Source organism: Halictus rubicundus, chromosome 2 (genome assembly GCF_050948215.1).
Source record: "Halictus rubicundus isolate RS-2024b chromosome 2, iyHalRubi1_principal, whole genome shotgun sequence".
Classification (NCBI taxonomy): domain Eukaryota; kingdom Metazoa; phylum Arthropoda; class Insecta; order Hymenoptera; family Halictidae; genus Halictus; species Halictus rubicundus.
In genome coordinates, this window is record NC_135150.1 from 12,121,575 (window position 1) to 12,138,294 (window position 16,720).

A 16,720-nucleotide genomic window follows, 5' to 3' on the forward strand; every position below is an offset into this window, starting at 1 on the left:
GGCAGTGAGATTCGTGGGAAAGTACCGAAACAATCTCTTCAGAGACGAGACGAGTGACCTACGAGTTTCTGGTAAGATATTGTTAATATTTTATTGTACGATGGCAGCTAATATTAGAGAAGGTGCAACAAATAGGCATAGAGTTCGCTATTTTTAAAATTAAATCATAAAAATTTTTTTAAATTTTGCAGGATGATCAAGTTACCCTATTTGATCCAGAATTTTACTTCACTGAGGGTACAATGGCCGCGCATACGCTAGAAAACCTGAACCACATCTTATCACTGTATCGATAATGAAATAAATACAATATACATTACCTGATATTACATACACACAAATTGTTGATAAGTTATATATCGAGTCTATCAATAGGTTTTAATTAATGTAATCAAACTTTAGGTTCTACCGAAAAAGAGGAAATACACATAACAAATCACGCGAATGTGGATATAAAATATATGTAATACACTTATATACATCTCGGTTCGAATATTCTGCCAGCAGCGATAACCAATTTGCAGTAACGTTTATACAAAATTTACGTAAATTCATTAATTAGAATCAGAGTCAGTTTCTTCTTCGTACATATGTGATATTCTTGGTGGTGATGTGCTACCTAGAATTTCTTCTTCACTTTCTGGATCATTTTTGTCTTTGTTGTCTAAAGCATATCGCCTCCACGGAAATCTAAAAACGTGAACCATTTAGGAAAATGTATAAACAATGAAAAAAAGAGTAGTTTTATTTTACCTCATTTTCTCTTTGAAACAGTCCTCAATGAAAGCATGTGAAACAATTTTAGTGTGGCCCTTTAATTGCTGAAACTTTGGAGTATTTTTAAAGGCACATATAAGATGAGTACATTTTTTATTAGTGGTGTTAGGATCAGCGATATACTTTGCACCCATTTTCAAAGCTTTTCTCCTAATTTCATCTCTTTGTGGATTAACATATCCACTGAGGGAAAACGTAACATCTCCAAAAAGTTCTGAGAACAATTTCTTTGGTTTCTGTGTCTCAGTATTTCTCCTTTTTGCAGCTCTTTCGGGTGTCAGGTTTGGCTTAGGCTGTGGTAATTTTCCACAGTTTTTACAAATTTTATCTTCTTCATCTAGGCAGTCTGAACAGTTTTGTTTTTTCTTAACTATGTTCTCCTTCGATGAGCTTGCTTCAGGGCTCAAGGAACGTTTTCTCGAAGTCGTACCGAGTCTTTTAGTTTCTTCGTTCGAGTCCTTCTTATTTGCCTTAGATACTGATATCGGTATAATATCACCAAATGGTGTTCTCGCCACTGGTTTATCAGTTGATTCTTTTACTTTCTCATCTTTAGCTGTAGCACTATTTATTGAAGGTGAGTTGCTGGTATCTTGTTTTTTAGTCCCAAACACTTCATCAGCTTTCCCAGCTTCCAATTTTTCCAACAATGGCCTCTTCATTGGTTCTTTGTTTTCTTCTTGCCTTTTAGAAAAATTGGTCATACCAGTCTCTTTGATTTTTGAGAGCAGTTCACCTTTGTAATCAGGCCTTTTAGTTTCTGTCAACCTAAGGTATTTCTCTTTAAAATTATTCACACTGGGTATACTGCTCTCCTCCTCTGTCTGTTTCAATTTAAACCTTCCGAAAACATCTAATCCCAAATCGACTACAACTTCTGTTTTAAATACAATGAAAGACAACCCAAATAATTCTTTCAAGTTTGCAGATTGCATGCAAGTTACCTTCACACGATCGAACTTCATCTTAATTGTCTCCGGGTTTAGCTCTTTTTTTGTGAATATCTGTACTTGATCTTTAAACTTGTTGTTCGCAGCTTCATCGTTTGTTAGAAATTGATGATTTACAATGGGTACCCAATTGTCAGGTTCTGCAGTTGTAGAAGCAGTAACTATTATCACACAACTACGATAATTAGCAATGTCCAAGCCTGTGATACAAGATGGTTCGGCTAATTGGAAAGTAACCGTGGCAAGCATTTCTCCTGGTTTGGCACATCGCCACGAGGAGTTCGAGCGACGTTGAAGGAGATTGGATGCAGGATAAGATGGGTGTTCGGATGAACAACTTATTATTTTAACAAGTTTAATGATCATTGTTTCTAATTATATTCGTCGATGTCTTCGTCATTTAAATTTACGAAATAAAAATGTACAACATCTGAAAGATTAAATAATATTGTGACAGTTTGAATGTAATTAATAAATTAAACAAGAAAAGCTTTGACTAACCTTAACAAAACACGTATTGTTATTGTTAACACGTATTATTATTCTGTAAATATACTATAATAAACTAAACATGACGCCGTAAATATATTTGGTGTATAGTGTGGTTCAATGTTTTCCTACTGTCAACATGTGTAGCGAATTTTCCCGCGAAATTAAATGAATTATTCTTATGCCATAGATCCGATAAAAGGATAGACCTAACATCTCGTGGACTTTCGTGTCACGTCACACTTCGTTACAACAATGTTGCCTGTAGGAGTGTAATATATTTCTCCAAATAAAAGACGTGTTATCTCTTTCAGTATTTACTTTAATATGAAGCAATTTGTTATGTAAATAATTTTTGTTGGTAGGGAAACCAAAAACAAAATAAATGTTAACAACTATATATAAACAAATTAATCGATACAGAAATCTACATTATCTACAACCGCCACATGCCAACGCGCGACGCGCCATCTGTAGTTGTAACTAGGTAAATTAATTTCACTAGTCACTAAGTTACTTAGTTTTAGCAGAGAGGTGATGAGCTCTCACGCCCGGGGTTGTTGTCTCCGATAGTGTTGCTTCAAAATATTGAAAGTAAAAATAATATCAAGGACGAAAAATTCGTAGAAATATTTTACGTAAGAAATTATTAAAGCATAATTTTAGGAAAATCAATTTCTACTTCAAATTTCGTATGAGATACCTTAATTTGTAATTTAAAAATATTTCATAAACAAGCATTATTTCCTTACACTTTTATTGTAGATAATTGTTCCAAGAATCGATCTGTGGAAACCTTTCCAAAATCTTTTTTGCAGGTCATCCGGTAAACCAATTCTTCGAATTGCTCAAGGAAAGTCTGGTCGTTGGGTCCAATTTAAAAAAAGTTATATTGTTTTGAAGAGTCTTCGAATATTTTCGTGAGCCTGTGTATACGGGTTTCTTCTGTGTATGCGTAGTTACACAGAGTCATAAAGGCGGGAAGGCGATGCAGGTACGAACCTGCGTTCTCGATCGTGCGTCGTATTTAGAGGTCGCGGTGACGTAACAATCGTCGAGCCACCCCTTTGATCATCGGGAACAATCGTCACCAGATGTTTTATTATGTTGTACACCATAAGCGCCCACTATTCGGGCTTCGTGCCCCCCACCACCACTCGGACCATCGCGGCCGCGATGATCCGTCCGCGATTTCATTTTCATAACGAAAGTCAAAGTGATAAGACCTATTTTGAAATATCTCCGAGCACTACCCTCCATCCTTGGCAACCGCGTTGTTTCGAGACGCCGAAAAATTATACGATGCAATGCCAAGGACCTTTACGTGGTGAGTACCATTTCTCTGTGTTTTATCATTCGATAGAAGTGGAGATTATTTATCTTAAGTTTTATTAAAATTGATGTACTGTACTCGTTAATTCCAAATTTCAATTGATTCTCGAATCGTGTTGTCTTCCCGCGATAATTTACTGTTGCGTTGTATTTAAATTCGTGTCGTGCGATAGAAATTAATTTTATTTGATTTTGGTTCGAATTAATTTTGATCTTATATTGAACTTCAACTATTTTTTTCCTGTTAATTCCAGTACCGGGACCCGACGTGTCCTCACGAAGAGCGATGGCCGAGAGAAGCGTTCAAACAATACCCTAAGTTTCCTCCACCCACCTGCCGCCAGGCAACGGCTAGCGTTGTGGCAACTCGGGTGGACTTACGGCAGAGTACAGATGTACTCTGTTGAATTTAATGTTTTTTTATGAATTTTTGTTTAGGGATGTGCTCTTTGTGACAGGGTCATTTAGAATGAAAAGGGAGCACAAGATCACATCGATTACTCGGGAATCAGGTTGTCCATTGTTTTTCTCTTTCTTCTTGCGCAGTTCACTTTTGTTCAATTTCCACGTGTTCGCGGTTTCTTTGGCTTCATTTAGAGTAGAAGATGGCACACGATAAGACCAAGAGATTCCCAAAATTGATCATCCAAACGCCGGCAAACATTGGTCCAGGAACGTACAATTTATCAGAACCGTCTTGTCCTCCCAGGCTTCTTGGTATAATTGCACCTAACCTCCTCAGAACCACTTCATTCAATTATGCGACTCGCTTTCAGCTGAAAATTATCCTTTCCTGTCTGGAGCAAAAAGGAAGTTTCTATCAGTATCAAAGGATACGCAAAGACGGCCGGGTCCTAATGCTTACAGCATCAAGGAGCCACAAAAACACATACCAGAAAGTAGTTTCTGAACGATTATCTGGTACAATCGTCACGATTCACATAAAGTTTAACAAGAAAATTAACGATTAGGGTGGCGTCAGCATCGACTTCACTGACGCGAGGTTCAAGCGTACATTACACGAAGGACCGGGCCCGATATACGACGTGTCCGAAGATTTGCTGAAGCCTGAGAGAACGAGATCTCATCCTTGTAAAATTAGAGGCCCTGCTGGAAGAGTAATGATCCTAGTTAAAACACCAAGAAGCTTTCTAATGTTTTAATGAATGTTAACGACAGCTTTGGCTAGCTCGCCCACCCCGATCCCTTTTGCCCCGATCCACATCAGTGCCAGGAAAGTTTTACACTGGCTACAGCATCGATCAATGGGGTATCCTCCGGAAAAATCCCCCAATCAAACTCGAACCACCTGGCTTTTACAATATTCCTCTCGAGGTAACACTCGGTATCCACCTTAAAAATAAAACGTAAATCAACGGTTTTCATAGAAAATAAAACCGTACGAGATTTATATGGGTAGTATACAGTATACGTACATCCTGTGCTTGGTAGGTTTAACTGCGTGCAATGGAAATGATTATTAATCTCCAGGAAACATGTTACACAACGTTCAAGTACAAAGGAAACTTCTGGAGCAGAATGACGGGCAGAACCGGGCCAAGATTGTCTCAGACCCCAAGCCCAGGCGATTACGAGCTCGAGACAAAGAAAACCGCGGCTCAGATTCGCGATGAGGAGATCAGACAAGCGAAAAGAGGAGCTGCTAAGCAGCTACGTTACCTAGACATGCTGTCTAGACGGAATCTGCGTCAAGTAATTTCTAGCCGCGATCGAATTCGCTGCGAAGCAACTTTTCCCAAGTAGTTCGCGATCGAAAACGTTCATAGCGAATCTTTACGCGTAGAACTTTCCAGCCCCGAACAGCTACACCGTGAAGGGTGCGTTTGACAAGTTTCTGAAGATCGATTGCAAGTGCGACCGTTATTCGAAAAAACCAGCACCATTTCTGCAATCCGCGAAGGTAGGGTGGGACTGGCGACGAAAATGTATATGTATAGCAAAATGTGGCATTTTATTCTAGAGATTCAGCTACAAGTTGCAGTTAGACGTACCTGGTCCTGGAACGTATGAGCCGAAGATTCCATCAAAATGTGTGGCTTCTATTAGTGACGCGCCGTTCGGCGTTCGGGCTAGTCGCTCTCAAAAAATCACTGCAGCTCCTGGACCAGGTAATGTGTCCTAGTTATTGGAAAAAATTATCTCGAATCTTGCGTTGTGGGTAACAACGTCGAACTAACAATGGGACTTTAGAGCTAAAATCCCATATGATGTATCTTTGAGTCCATGCTAAAAGGTTTTTGCAAATTTTTTTAGTTGATCGATACTTTCAGCTCCCTGCGAGTATCATACGGACTTCGGCAATTTGGCTTACGAATCGCAGAAGCGTTTTAAACAAACTTATAGGCAACCGATTTATTACAAGCATGCTGATAATACATTTACATCCGACGACTACCAGGAGGTTTCTGAAAATGATAAAAATGAGAAGTGCGAGGTCTACCATGCTGCATTCAAATCGAGAACAGCCAGGTTTCATACTATGGAAAAGGTAGGCATAACTTGTGTTCTCTTTTAAAGGATTTTATATATGATAGATAATTTTTATACGAGATAAAGGGTTTAAGATCCCTACCATTTCGGTGGCGAGCCCATTGTTACCGACAGTTCATGAATTTAGATGCATTAGCAAGAAGGATTAACGCCTTACCGACCGGTAGCCTATTAATCGGCTTTTTGTCCCCGACGCTTACCGACCGGTAGCCTATTAATTTACTAGTTTATTAGTTTGTTAATCTATTAAATCTGCTGACAGAAACAGAGCCGATGTCAGGAAAGTATTTGTGGTCGAATTGTTAAGACGAATATTAACTGTCGGTAATTTGGTCTACCAGTTTGAGCGTTTGGCCGCTACATTTCAGCGGCGCTTTCACATTTTACGTAGCAGATGATTCTTGCTGATTTGTATACGTTGTTTTATGCACAGAACGGCAAGAATCATTTGTGCCTCGATTTTGAATTGTTCCAATAACTTTTATGAATAATTAGGAATCGATACCTTCAGCAAACGAAGAGAAAAACACGCATTCACAAATTCATATTGAAAAAGTACAAACTAGATCGCAAAACGGTCCTTTTACGTCGCACTATCTAACGACCAAGGTGGACCGGTTTTCAAAAATTCTTGATACACACTTCAAGAGAGTTGATACACAATTCATATCGAGAGTAATTAAACTTTTCCTATATAATTTGTGTCATGAAGCAGTCTATATCGACTGCAAGAACGGAAACATTGCCTTCGACTATACATAGATGTCTCTAGCAGTAAGAATTACCACCCCCGTGACAATAATTTTAACGAAAAACATTATTTAACCACTCACAAACTGTTTTACGGTGATAGCGAAAAATTTTCAGGGTCCTAAAACCTCTAAATATGTAACACATTGATTCGTCAATGCTTCTTAAAAATTCACTATTCACTGCCAAGGATTTATCTTGATAAATTACAATAGTTAGATTCATTTAGGTAAATCACCCCGAGCAACAAAACCAAATAATCTCCCATTTAATTTTATAATTTCCATAGCTACATACAGGGTGGAGAAAATTTAAGGGGTGGTTCTCCATGACAATATAAGACAAAAATGAAGAGTAAACAAATTATGATTTCGGCTTTATTTTAAAAATCCTCCTAAAATGCGGCAACCCGACCAGCAGAGGTGTAAGTTGCGTACGTCATAGAGGCGCGCGACAGATACTTTGTATGCCTCACAAGAAGTCACGTGGCAGGAATGAGGGTGTAAACCGTCCGATTGGGTCATTCCACACGCATTTTCGGTTCTAGCCGAATTATTGGCTAAAGTGTGTAACGTGAAAGCCTAATCATTGGATGCGAGCGAAAACCTCCTTGGATACGTGACTGTCGCACGCCTTTATGACGTAAGCAACGTACACCTCTGTTGATCGGGTTGCCGCATCTTAGGCTGATTTTAAATTGATAATAACTAAAAAATAAAACAGAAATCGCAATTTTTTTGTTCTTCATTTTCGTCTTATATTGTCTTGGAGAACCACCCCTTAAATTTTCTCCCACCTGTAGTCGAACACCCTGTATGTGTTACTCAGTATCCGTATCTGTGCTACCCCGTAAACTGGTGCAAAACGCATAAAATTCGCGGGGCATTCAACGTGTTAAACGTAGTGCAGTCGTTTGGGAGTTCATAAACAGGATACCGGCAACTAAACTTTATCATTTGCCTCGGAATCATCCTGAAGCCGGGGCTCCCTACGATAAAAGGGACACGCTGCTCGAAAGCTGACTCAGTTGGTTCGCTGGCGTAAAAGGTCAGATTGAAAATGTTAACCGGGGAGCGAGCAATCCCCTTAATGAGATCGCGAGCTAGGGAAGCCAGAGGGAAGTAGAGATCCGAGCTAGTAGTCACAATAAGTCTGCGGTCGGCCCGGTAGCCGGAGAGGATTCTTTCGGTCCGGGAACCCGAAGGACTCGCAGAAGAGCCAGGTAATCCTCGGAGCTCGCAGGGTAATCAGGAGACGAAATTAATGGCGGCGGATCGAACCGATGCATCTGTACCCGGGGCGGTTGCAAGATCCAATTTGCCCGTTAATCGAGAGACCGTCGAGAAGGGATTCGACGGTGCACACGCAGATAGGCTAGAATCGAGAGCCAGCTGAGGGACACACCGAACAACGTGTTGGCGAAGACGTGTTTTAAGGAAAACCGAGGGCTGATTGCCCGATTCTTAGCTTCCGAAAGATTTCTGACAGGATCTTGGCTTATGGGCCCGGTCTTCGTAGATTCGCGATAAGGTAGAGTGACTACATTACCGACAAAAATAGGCGAAAAATGGTTTTACGCGCCTCAACTTTTCGTCCTTATATGAGAATGTTTTTCCCTGGGAAAGGACTCATTCGAAAGAGGAAGGTTCAATCTAGTACGCGCTGGTCATGAGCTGACGAAGTTATGCAGATATTTGGTAATGTAAGCGGTAGAAGTAGGCCAAAAATTAACGATGTGCATGCCGCGGAACGCAAGCATTTTTATGCCATTGGACGAGTTTTCTGGATGAAATCGAGAGCAGCGCGCGCTAGAAAATATCTCCAGCTACAAATTGAGCTATATTTTGTCTTGATTCTCTGCGAAATAAAGCCAAAAACTTGAAGCACGTTTCTGGCGTCGGAATTTATAATATCGAGCAAAAAATGTGACAAGTTTAGACACAGACTTAAGACTCGTCGGACCAAGACCAAGACGGATCTTAAGTCTGTGTCTGAAGGTTTTGAATGGAAATTATACTTCAGTTACCGACCTGTTGACACTGAAAAAGTCACGTGACTATCCCGGGCCCTTATGTCTTCGATGGGGATGCTCGAGACTAAACGAAATAGGGTCATGTGGACATAATACTGTTAAATTTACATCAGTTCGAGGGCCAGCAGTTAAATTCTTGCGAGCAGGACATATTTTCCTTTCGAGAACTGACTCAATCAAGGCTGACCTCGCTGCCTCGTGTAAATTTAACCGTGCACCACTGTATTACGTTGCCAAAAGCTTTGGGACCTTGTCCTGTATGACCCGGGCTACGTTCTAGAACCATAGAGGAATAAAGTTCTCATTAGTTCACGAAAAATGTGTAACAATCTTGTTCTCGGTCCTGTCACGGTGCCCAGCATTCGGCAACGTCTCCTTTGAGGTGTGCAACATTTACCTCCTCCAACCGAAAGGCGGAATCCTTCTGTGGAAGGCATTTAGTCGGCAGCAGCTCCTGGGAACTTTGCCGTTTGACGAGTGGCCATCGTCGAAATTCCTGTTTTTCGGACCGCGTTCGGGGAATTTCATACGGTGCCGGTTCCTCTAAGCTTGGTCCGCCGGTTCCGCTGAAAAGCGGAATGGAATCGGATGGGTTTTTGGTCGGGCAGAGCCAAGAGAACTGCGCGAGGCTACGTTCTGGTCGGTGAATTTAGTTCGCAGTTCTTAATCACTTTGTGTCTGCGAGAACAGAGAGTGAATTTTTTTTCTCAAAGTTCCTGCGGCGGAATCTCCAGTTTAGTGGCTGGTCCGGTTAGCGGGAACCTTCTGCTATCCCGTATACTAATCGTAGGCGGAAGTCCGTAGTCGTTTGTTTTTGCTGCACTTTAAATCCGGCATGCATTCGTGGTTGTTAATATTTTCTAAATGGAACAATTAGATCAATTTTGTTTGGCTGGTTAGTGTGAACTTTTAGCTACTCCCGGCAATTCGTCCACCTTCGTTTCGACGAGACGTTTCGAAGGGAAATCGCCCTTTCCAACGGTCTTTCGAAAGTTGATCTGCTGATTCGAAAATCGCGCGGTCCAAATTCAACTGGGACATTCGCCCGGCAGTTCCAAGCTCTGGAACTGCCATAGTTCTACAACCACCTGGGTTTTACGCGCGGTTCGTACGCGGAGGTTTTATCGCGGCGGATAAAGGACAATAAAGGACAGGAAGTCAGCGTCGCGTCGTCGTCGGGAATTCTTATTTTCGCCGGATGGAGGATAAGGCCTTGCACGGGGACGTCTAGAAGGACGTCGCCCTAGTGGCTCGTCGAGGTTTTCGGTGTGCGGGTGTCGTATTTACATAACCTAGGGAAGCATCGTAACTCGACAGCGCCGGAAATGACGTTCTGCCATACTCTGCAGGTCATTTCCACGTAGGAGCGCGTGGCCGATGTAGCCAGGAGAAATCACTTCCGGCTCGCTGAGCCGGAAATTCGAGCCAATCCCTGGCCCGGTGTCTATCCCCCCCTCCCCCCTCCCCTCCCCAAACCACCCTCTAATACGAAACGCGGAGGAGACTCGTCGTCGCGAGTATCGGCTCTGGATCGCATTCGTTTCTGGATCGAGACGGTTGTCTCGAGAGATCGGATTATCCGTGGAGACGGCGCTTAATTGACGAGCCCGGTAAAGCGGCTAAAATGGATTTATGCGATTCGAGCGTAATCGATTATACAGCGAGAGCAGCACGGATCGGAAGAGATAGCGGAACGAACGCTTTCTTAGGCAAATAGCTTTAAAATCGCAGACGGCTAATGGATCGTGCCGTGCTCTTCCGGCATGTATACAATAGAGGAACACTTAATTGGACGGACTAACGATTGAACGGTGGATAACGTTATTATTGTTACTCTCCCCTCCTAGAGGATAATTTAATGTTAATAACTTGACTTGCTCGAGTAGGAGTCTTGAGATCCTTTGGCGGATGTATTTGTAGGTGGATGTGCCCGATCCTGGCGCTTACGATGTCTTGAAGGCTTTCAAGGCGAATCGGGATAAATGCGATTACTGCAGAGGACTGCATGCACCGTTTGGCTCGATCGATCGACGATTTCCGAATCTGCCGAGGGAAGAGGACATTACGAGACCTGGTATGTGTATCTTTGGTACATTGTCTCCGTAGATTCGCGATAGGGTAGAGTGACCACATTACCGACAAAAATGTGAGAATATTTGAGAATATTTAAATATGAGAATATTTTTCGCTGGGAAAGGGCTCAGTCGAAAGAGGAAGGTTCAATCTAGCGCGCGCTGGTCACGAACTGACGGAATTATGCAGATATTTGGTGATATTAGGGGTACCCATAAGTAATCAATTATTTGCAAAGAATTTGTTTTGCCTTTAGTTCTGTACCGTTCGTTGAAGAGGAAGCAAGTATTCTTTTACAGTTTTCGGTAAAGCAGCCTGTGTTCAAAATATTCTAAAAAGTATAATTCTTTTACAACCCTGTAATAAAATGGCGGACTACCTTCCGAGGATCATATTCGTGATTGCATACTTTTTCATTTTCATGCGGGATTTAATGCAACAGTAACAACAAAAGAAAATTTGCAATGTTTATGGACATGTATTGAAGGTCAACAAGTGTCAACGTCGGTTCAGAAGGTTTGCTGCTGGTGATTATGATCTCTCTGACAAGACTCGAAGTGGACGACCAGTTGAATTTGATGATGACACCCTACAATCTCTAGTGGAAGCTGATCCAAATTTAAGTATACAAGAATTATCGAGAAGCCTTGGGTCCACATGGTCAACTATACAAAGGCACCTACACGAAATGGGAAAGGCATATAGGCAAGGAATATGGGTACCGCATCAATTATCTGAGACCATCAAGAATATTCGTCGATCAATTTGCATTTCATTGTTATCCAGATTTCGTAGAGATCCATTTCTTAGCAGAATCGTTACCGGAGATGAAAAATGGATTCTTTGTGATAACATAAAGCGTTCCCAGCAATGGCTTTCTGCAAATCAAACCGATATAATCAACCCCTAAACCGAGCTTATCACTTAGAAGGTGTTACTGTGCATTTGGTGGGACTGTCGTGGCATAATTCACTTTCAGTTGTTGAAACCTGGAGAAACAGTTACTGCTGAGTTGTATTGTAAGCAATTACAACGGCTGTATTCAGAACTATTGAAAAAGAGGGCATCTTCAGTCCACATAAAAGGTGTAATACTGCAAATTGACAATGCCCGGCCCCATACAGCGAAACTCACTCAGGAAAAAATCAAAGAATTGCAATGGGAAGCTTTACCGCACCCCCCGTACTCACCGGATATTGCTCCCTCTGACTATCATCTTTTTAGATCTCTGGAGCATTATTTAAGAAATAAATCATTCACTTCTATAGACGATGTAAGGAGGCACCTTGAGTCATATTTTGCTTCACGAATCCTGGATTTCTATAAGAGGGGGATTGAAAATTTGCAGGAAAGATGGCAAACGGTCCTTTATTTAAAAACTTGAATTTACTATAATGTTTGCTTTAGATTTCGAAATAATTGATTACTTATGGGTCCCCCTAATATATCGTAGTGCGAGGGAATAAAAAGGGACTATATTGCAGATGCAACCTCGTACGAGTTGGCCGGCGACATCGCGAAAAACGTCACCGGCGGCGTGTTGTTGCTACCCCCGAAGGATCTGAAGAAGAACCAGGTGCCGGGACCCGCCCACTACTGTGTAAGAGTCCCTAGTTGTTAAATATCCGGTCACGACGGTCGAATTAACGTACCGTGAGAAACGGAAATGGATTCGTTGACGAGCCGTTATTTCGCGGAACGGTTTCGGCACTCGGTTTCCCCGGCGCGGGAAAATCGAACACTTTGCACCGGCCGCCGCCGCCGCCGCCGCCTCCTCCTCTCCCGGAATACACAGTATTTTCACGTCGAAATTTCTATTCTGCTCTGTCCGTTCACGTATACGGTATTTACTTTGTTGTCACGGGCCAGGATATTGCGTGCTCGGTGCGCGCGCGGGAATAATACCGGATACTTCAGATGGTGATGTATGAGGCAGCGAGCTGGCGTTTGCGAGATGGTTACTCTGTATTACTCTGTCCGACGTGGTTCCATGCGGATCCAAAGTGGCTTCATAAATAGTCCGAATTGTAGCCCGGGCCACTTTTTTCCGTCCAGAAACGTCTTTCACGCAGGGACCATCTCCGGAACGAATTTTTCAAATTTCCCACCGTGTTCCGCCCCGCTGTTGGCCCGCTTGAAAGGGCCATCGCGAACGCACGCTGTTTTTCTCTTCATATTATGGCGAAACTGCACGGAAAATTATTTACTCGATCCTCGGTGCTTCCGCGTTCCAAATGAACCCGGAACGTTGCGGTTTTTTACTCGAAAATGGATATTAATGTTTACGCTATTATTCGCACAGACTCCACGAAATTACTTAAATCAATGCTAATTTGAATATACGAATTATGAAGTTTTACTGAAACCGCTTAGCTGAAGAAGGCCACCTAAAGATCTCCTTTTTTTTTTTTTGGTGACGCGGAAAATATTCTTAATGTTGTGTGAAATTATTTTTAATGTTTCTTTCCTTGAACACCAGTAATGTGACACAATTGTGATATACAGCGTGTTCGACTACAGATGGGAGAAAATTTAGAAGGTGGATCTCCAAGACAATATAAGATGACAATCAAGAATAAAAAAATTTACAATCAGGCTCACATAAGTAATTTATTCGTCATTACTATAAAATGGTTTGCACATATCCATTGTGTCCATAAATATTGAATGAAATTCTCGTGAGTGCAAGTATTCACAAAAATACAATTGTTTACGCGACTGTCGCGCGTCTCTGTGACGTACGCAACTTACACCTCTGTTGGTAGGGTTGCCGCATTTTAGGCGAATTTTAAATGGTTGATTACTGAAAAATGAAAGCGAAATCAAATTTTTTTTATTCTTCATTTTCGTTTTGTATTGTCACGGAGAACCAACCCTTAAATTTTCCACCCACCTGTAGTCGAACACCCCCTATAGCGATTATTATAAGAAATTAAAGTTGAAGTTAAAAACTCTCAGCGTCAAAAAATTCGAGGGTTTAAAATGGCGTTTCGATGATGTCCACAGCTTTATCCTTACGAGTCGTCATCGGTGTTGAAGAAATCGTTCAACACCAGTCTATCGAAACCGAAAATAATCGCAGCGTTGGAGAAAGTGGAAAAGGAAGCTCTGCAATCAGGCTGTCGATGCACCAAAAAGAAGCTTCGCTGGTTCGCGGAACCCGTGAACAAGTACAAACACTGTTCACCATCCTGTATTCATTTATAACATCATTTGCAGAATATAACAAGCAGCTATTTCATGTACCTTCATAAAAAAAAAAATTACAGAAATTGTAGAAATTTTTATCTAAAAAATTGTCAAATAAAGAAGTGTTAGCTCTCCAATGCACAGCAGATCCACGAGATCCACGAATTAATTGTTTCAATCTTCTTTAAATTATCTTGGAATTCCTCAATGAATTTTCGCTTTGCTTGCAGTAGTTTTATAACGAAAATTAGAAAAACTGCATACTTTTGACTGCCACAGGGATTACTTCCTCGCGCCGTTACTTTTTATAGCAATTTCACGTCGTGCTGCCTGTTTATTAAATATTTTACAAGTTTGCTAACCGATCGATTGATAATGCGCTCGCTCGAAATTAATAATGTCCCCGTTGGACAGCTTCCCGGGGAAAATTAATGCGTCATTACGCGCTGCCGACGGTCATCGAACACGCCGGACTTCCCAAACCCCCTCGTACAACAGATAGTCGAGGAAGATTTTTGTAATACTTCAACGATCCGCAAAAGCTCGTGGCACAGGCCGCGAAATATCGAGAATTTCGATTGTGATGCCGCGTCGGCGGCGGCTTTCATAAATGTTCTGCGTGAATTATTCCACGATGTCTGCAAAAACGCTGAACGACCGTTTCATTCGATTACAATGCGTAATACCCTGGGACACCCTTCGCGATAGCCTGTGTGCAAAAAATTTTGCTGGAGTTGTGAAAGATCCTAGGCTAGCGGCACGATTAAATAGGATAATCTGATAACAAGATAATAGAACGATTTCATTATTTTCTCTGAAAATGTCGAATTTACGTCAGGAGATGAACAATGTTACTGGAAATCGACAAGTAATTTCAGACGTGCGATCAATGCCGTGCACGAAGCTAGATCGTTGTCTGAATAGACACCGAGAATAGATCATTGTGTTTTAATCTGACCAGTTGGAGGTGACCGAAGCGAATATATCATTGGAACATTGTATCACGCTTTTCCAGCGACAGATAAATTGTTTCTCGCGGTCAGCGAAAACGCGTTCGCTGAAATCTCAATCTTGCGAATCGGTTCCGGCGATACGAGCAGCATTATGGGCATAAATAGGCCGATATATTACCCGTTGAATGTCTACGAAACGCTAAGGGCCATGCAAAAGGATCGTTCCCCGTTCCGAAGTTACTTGCCGTTGACGTTGATCGATGACTTTGAATGGGAACTCGGTTAGTCGCGAGTTACGTTCCCTCGCGCTGCCGTTATTTATACCTTTCATTCAGAAAACGTCGGACACTCGTATTTTCTTGAAATTCTATATACAGATCCGCCATCCGACGCCCCGGGGTTAGAGGGTGGTCGGGGGGGAGGGGGGGGGGGAGAGCAGCCTGTCAAGAACGTATTGGTCGCAATTCCTTTTATTGGCTTTTCACGGGGACGAAAAAGCTTCTCGCGAGGAAACGAAATTTCACGTCCTTCCTCGGAAAGAGAAAAGGCAGCTGTGATTTAAAACTATTGTTCGCGAACCGTTCCCTCCCTCCCCCCCCCCGTTTCCGGAATTTCGACGATCCGTTTAAAGCGATCCCTGAAATAAAATGAACGACGGATTAATTGATTTCCGAGTCTGACTACACGCCGTCCGTTTCCCCTTAAGTCAGACTCCATTACCGTAGCGAGTTAATTTTAAATCCGCGGATCAAGCGTGCAAATCTCTGCTCTTAACGTCGCTCGTTCTCGCTGGCTGTCTTTCTTAACTCCGGGAGAGTTTACAGTGTCGATCGTCTTCTGCTTATTGAGCGACTCTGATCCGTGATTTTACAGTGTGCTTCGACGGGAACAATATTTGGTTTGGTTCAGGTTTTTCGGTGGTGCGCGTGGAGCACCGACATTTTGGAGAACAGTTGCCCTCGGCTTTTTGGAGTTCTTTCGGTTTTCTTTCATTTCCAGCACGTCCTTTATCGTTTTATTTACTTATTTTTACTTCTTTTATTATATTCCTTGAAAATATTCTGAAGCAGTTCTTCCCCAATTGAGAGAAATGAAATTAGAATTGCGGAGAATTCGCGGTGTCTTATCAAAAATTTTTCACTTAACCGTCCTTCTATTTTTGCCTTCGCTAAGTGTCTAGCGATAAACAAAAGACTAGCGATTTTATGCATTTATGAGAAAAATTAGTAGATTAAATGCAAAACGGTGAAGGCATTTAAAGAATTTAGAAATATTTTTGCATTATTTCCGACCCGCTAAAATTATTGCGTGGTCCCGTGTCGCGAAACAAATACAAACAATTTTTATTCAGCATTAAAATCTGCAGTCTAGTAATGGTAAAAATAGCACCGATTGGCTATTATCTGGTTAAAAGGCACGTTCTACTTCAAAAATTGTACAGCACAATAATTAAATTATCTGAGTCTTGACGCGTCGAAATAAACTTTCCCACGCTTTTCCGATTCGCGCTCGTTGTAACCGGCATGAAAATAATTCCCGTCGGTTTTTCACGCGATCCGTCGATCGTTTTCGCGTCCCGCGGCAATAAATACTTTAATTGCGACACGAAGCGTCTCGTTTCGCCGGCGCGAAAGCATCCTCGGAGGGTATTTAACGTCTCCCAG

At 41.9% G+C, this 16,720-nt stretch overlaps 3 protein-coding genes and 1 long non-coding RNA gene across 4 annotated transcripts; 3 read left to right on the forward strand and 1 right to left on the reverse strand.

Annotated features, from left to right (window-relative positions):
* Positions 1-442: 442 nt before the first annotated feature.
* On the reverse strand, positions 443-2,472 carry Xrcc1 (DNA repair protein XRCC1). Its single transcript, XM_076805337.1, has 3 exons — positions 2,229-2,472; positions 754-2,157; positions 443-690 (listed from the first exon to the last, which is right to left on the reverse strand). Exons 2-3 carry the CDS (start codon positions 2,091-2,093, stop codon positions 555-557), a joined length of 1,476 nt encoding a protein of 491 aa, XP_076661452.1. The 5' UTR covers positions 2,094-2,157; positions 2,229-2,472; the 3' UTR covers positions 443-554.
* Positions 2,473-4,754: 2,282 nt separating this feature from the next.
* On the forward strand, positions 4,755-5,544 carry LOC143362619 (uncharacterized). The gene is made up of 3 exons (XR_013083676.1): positions 4,755-4,883; positions 5,040-5,469; positions 5,530-5,544. It is a non-coding gene; the product is annotated as an uncharacterized LOC143362619 (long non-coding RNA).
* LOC143362016 (uncharacterized) lies at positions 5,493-6,180 on the forward strand. Its single transcript, XM_076801789.1, has 3 exons — positions 5,493-5,500; positions 5,538-5,677; positions 5,840-6,180. Exons 1-3 carry the CDS (start codon positions 5,493-5,495, stop codon positions 6,082-6,084), a joined length of 393 nt encoding a protein of 130 aa, XP_076657904.1. The 3' UTR covers positions 6,085-6,180.
* Positions 6,181-6,821: 641 nt separating this feature from the next.
* Positions 6,822-14,147, forward strand: LOC143362023 (uncharacterized). The gene is made up of 4 exons (XM_076801803.1): positions 6,822-6,833; positions 10,762-10,915; positions 12,399-12,514; positions 13,921-14,147. Exons 1-4 carry the CDS (start codon positions 6,822-6,824, stop codon positions 14,119-14,121), a joined length of 483 nt encoding a protein of 160 aa, XP_076657918.1. The 3' UTR covers positions 14,122-14,147.
* Positions 14,148-16,720: the final 2,573 nt, after the last annotated feature.

What these genes read in the sequence shown, in the direction of transcription:
- Xrcc1 (XM_076805337.1), bottom strand. Translation starts at nt 2,093, where the DNA reads ATGATCATTAAACTTGTTAAAATAATAAGTTGTTCATCCGAACACCCA. An exon ending in TGTTTCAAAGAGAAAATGAG is followed by an intron (nt 691 to 753) that starts GTAAAATAAAAC and finishes TCACGTTTTTAG; the next exon opens with ATTTCCGTGGAGGCGATATG.
- LOC143362016 (XM_076801789.1), top strand. An exon ending in CACTGCAGCTCCTGGACCAG is followed by an intron (nt 5,678 to 5,839) that starts GTAATGTGTCCT and finishes CGATACTTTCAG; the next exon opens with CTCCCTGCGAGTATCATACG.
- LOC143362023 (XM_076801803.1), top strand. An exon ending in AGAGGACATTACGAGACCTG is followed by an intron (nt 10,916 to 12,398) that starts GTATGTGTATCT and finishes ACTATATTGCAG; the next exon opens with ATGCAACCTCGTACGAGTTG. An exon ending in CGGGACCCGCCCACTACTGT is followed by an intron (nt 12,515 to 13,920) that starts GTAAGAGTCCCT and finishes TGATGTCCACAG; the next exon opens with CTTTATCCTTACGAGTCGTC.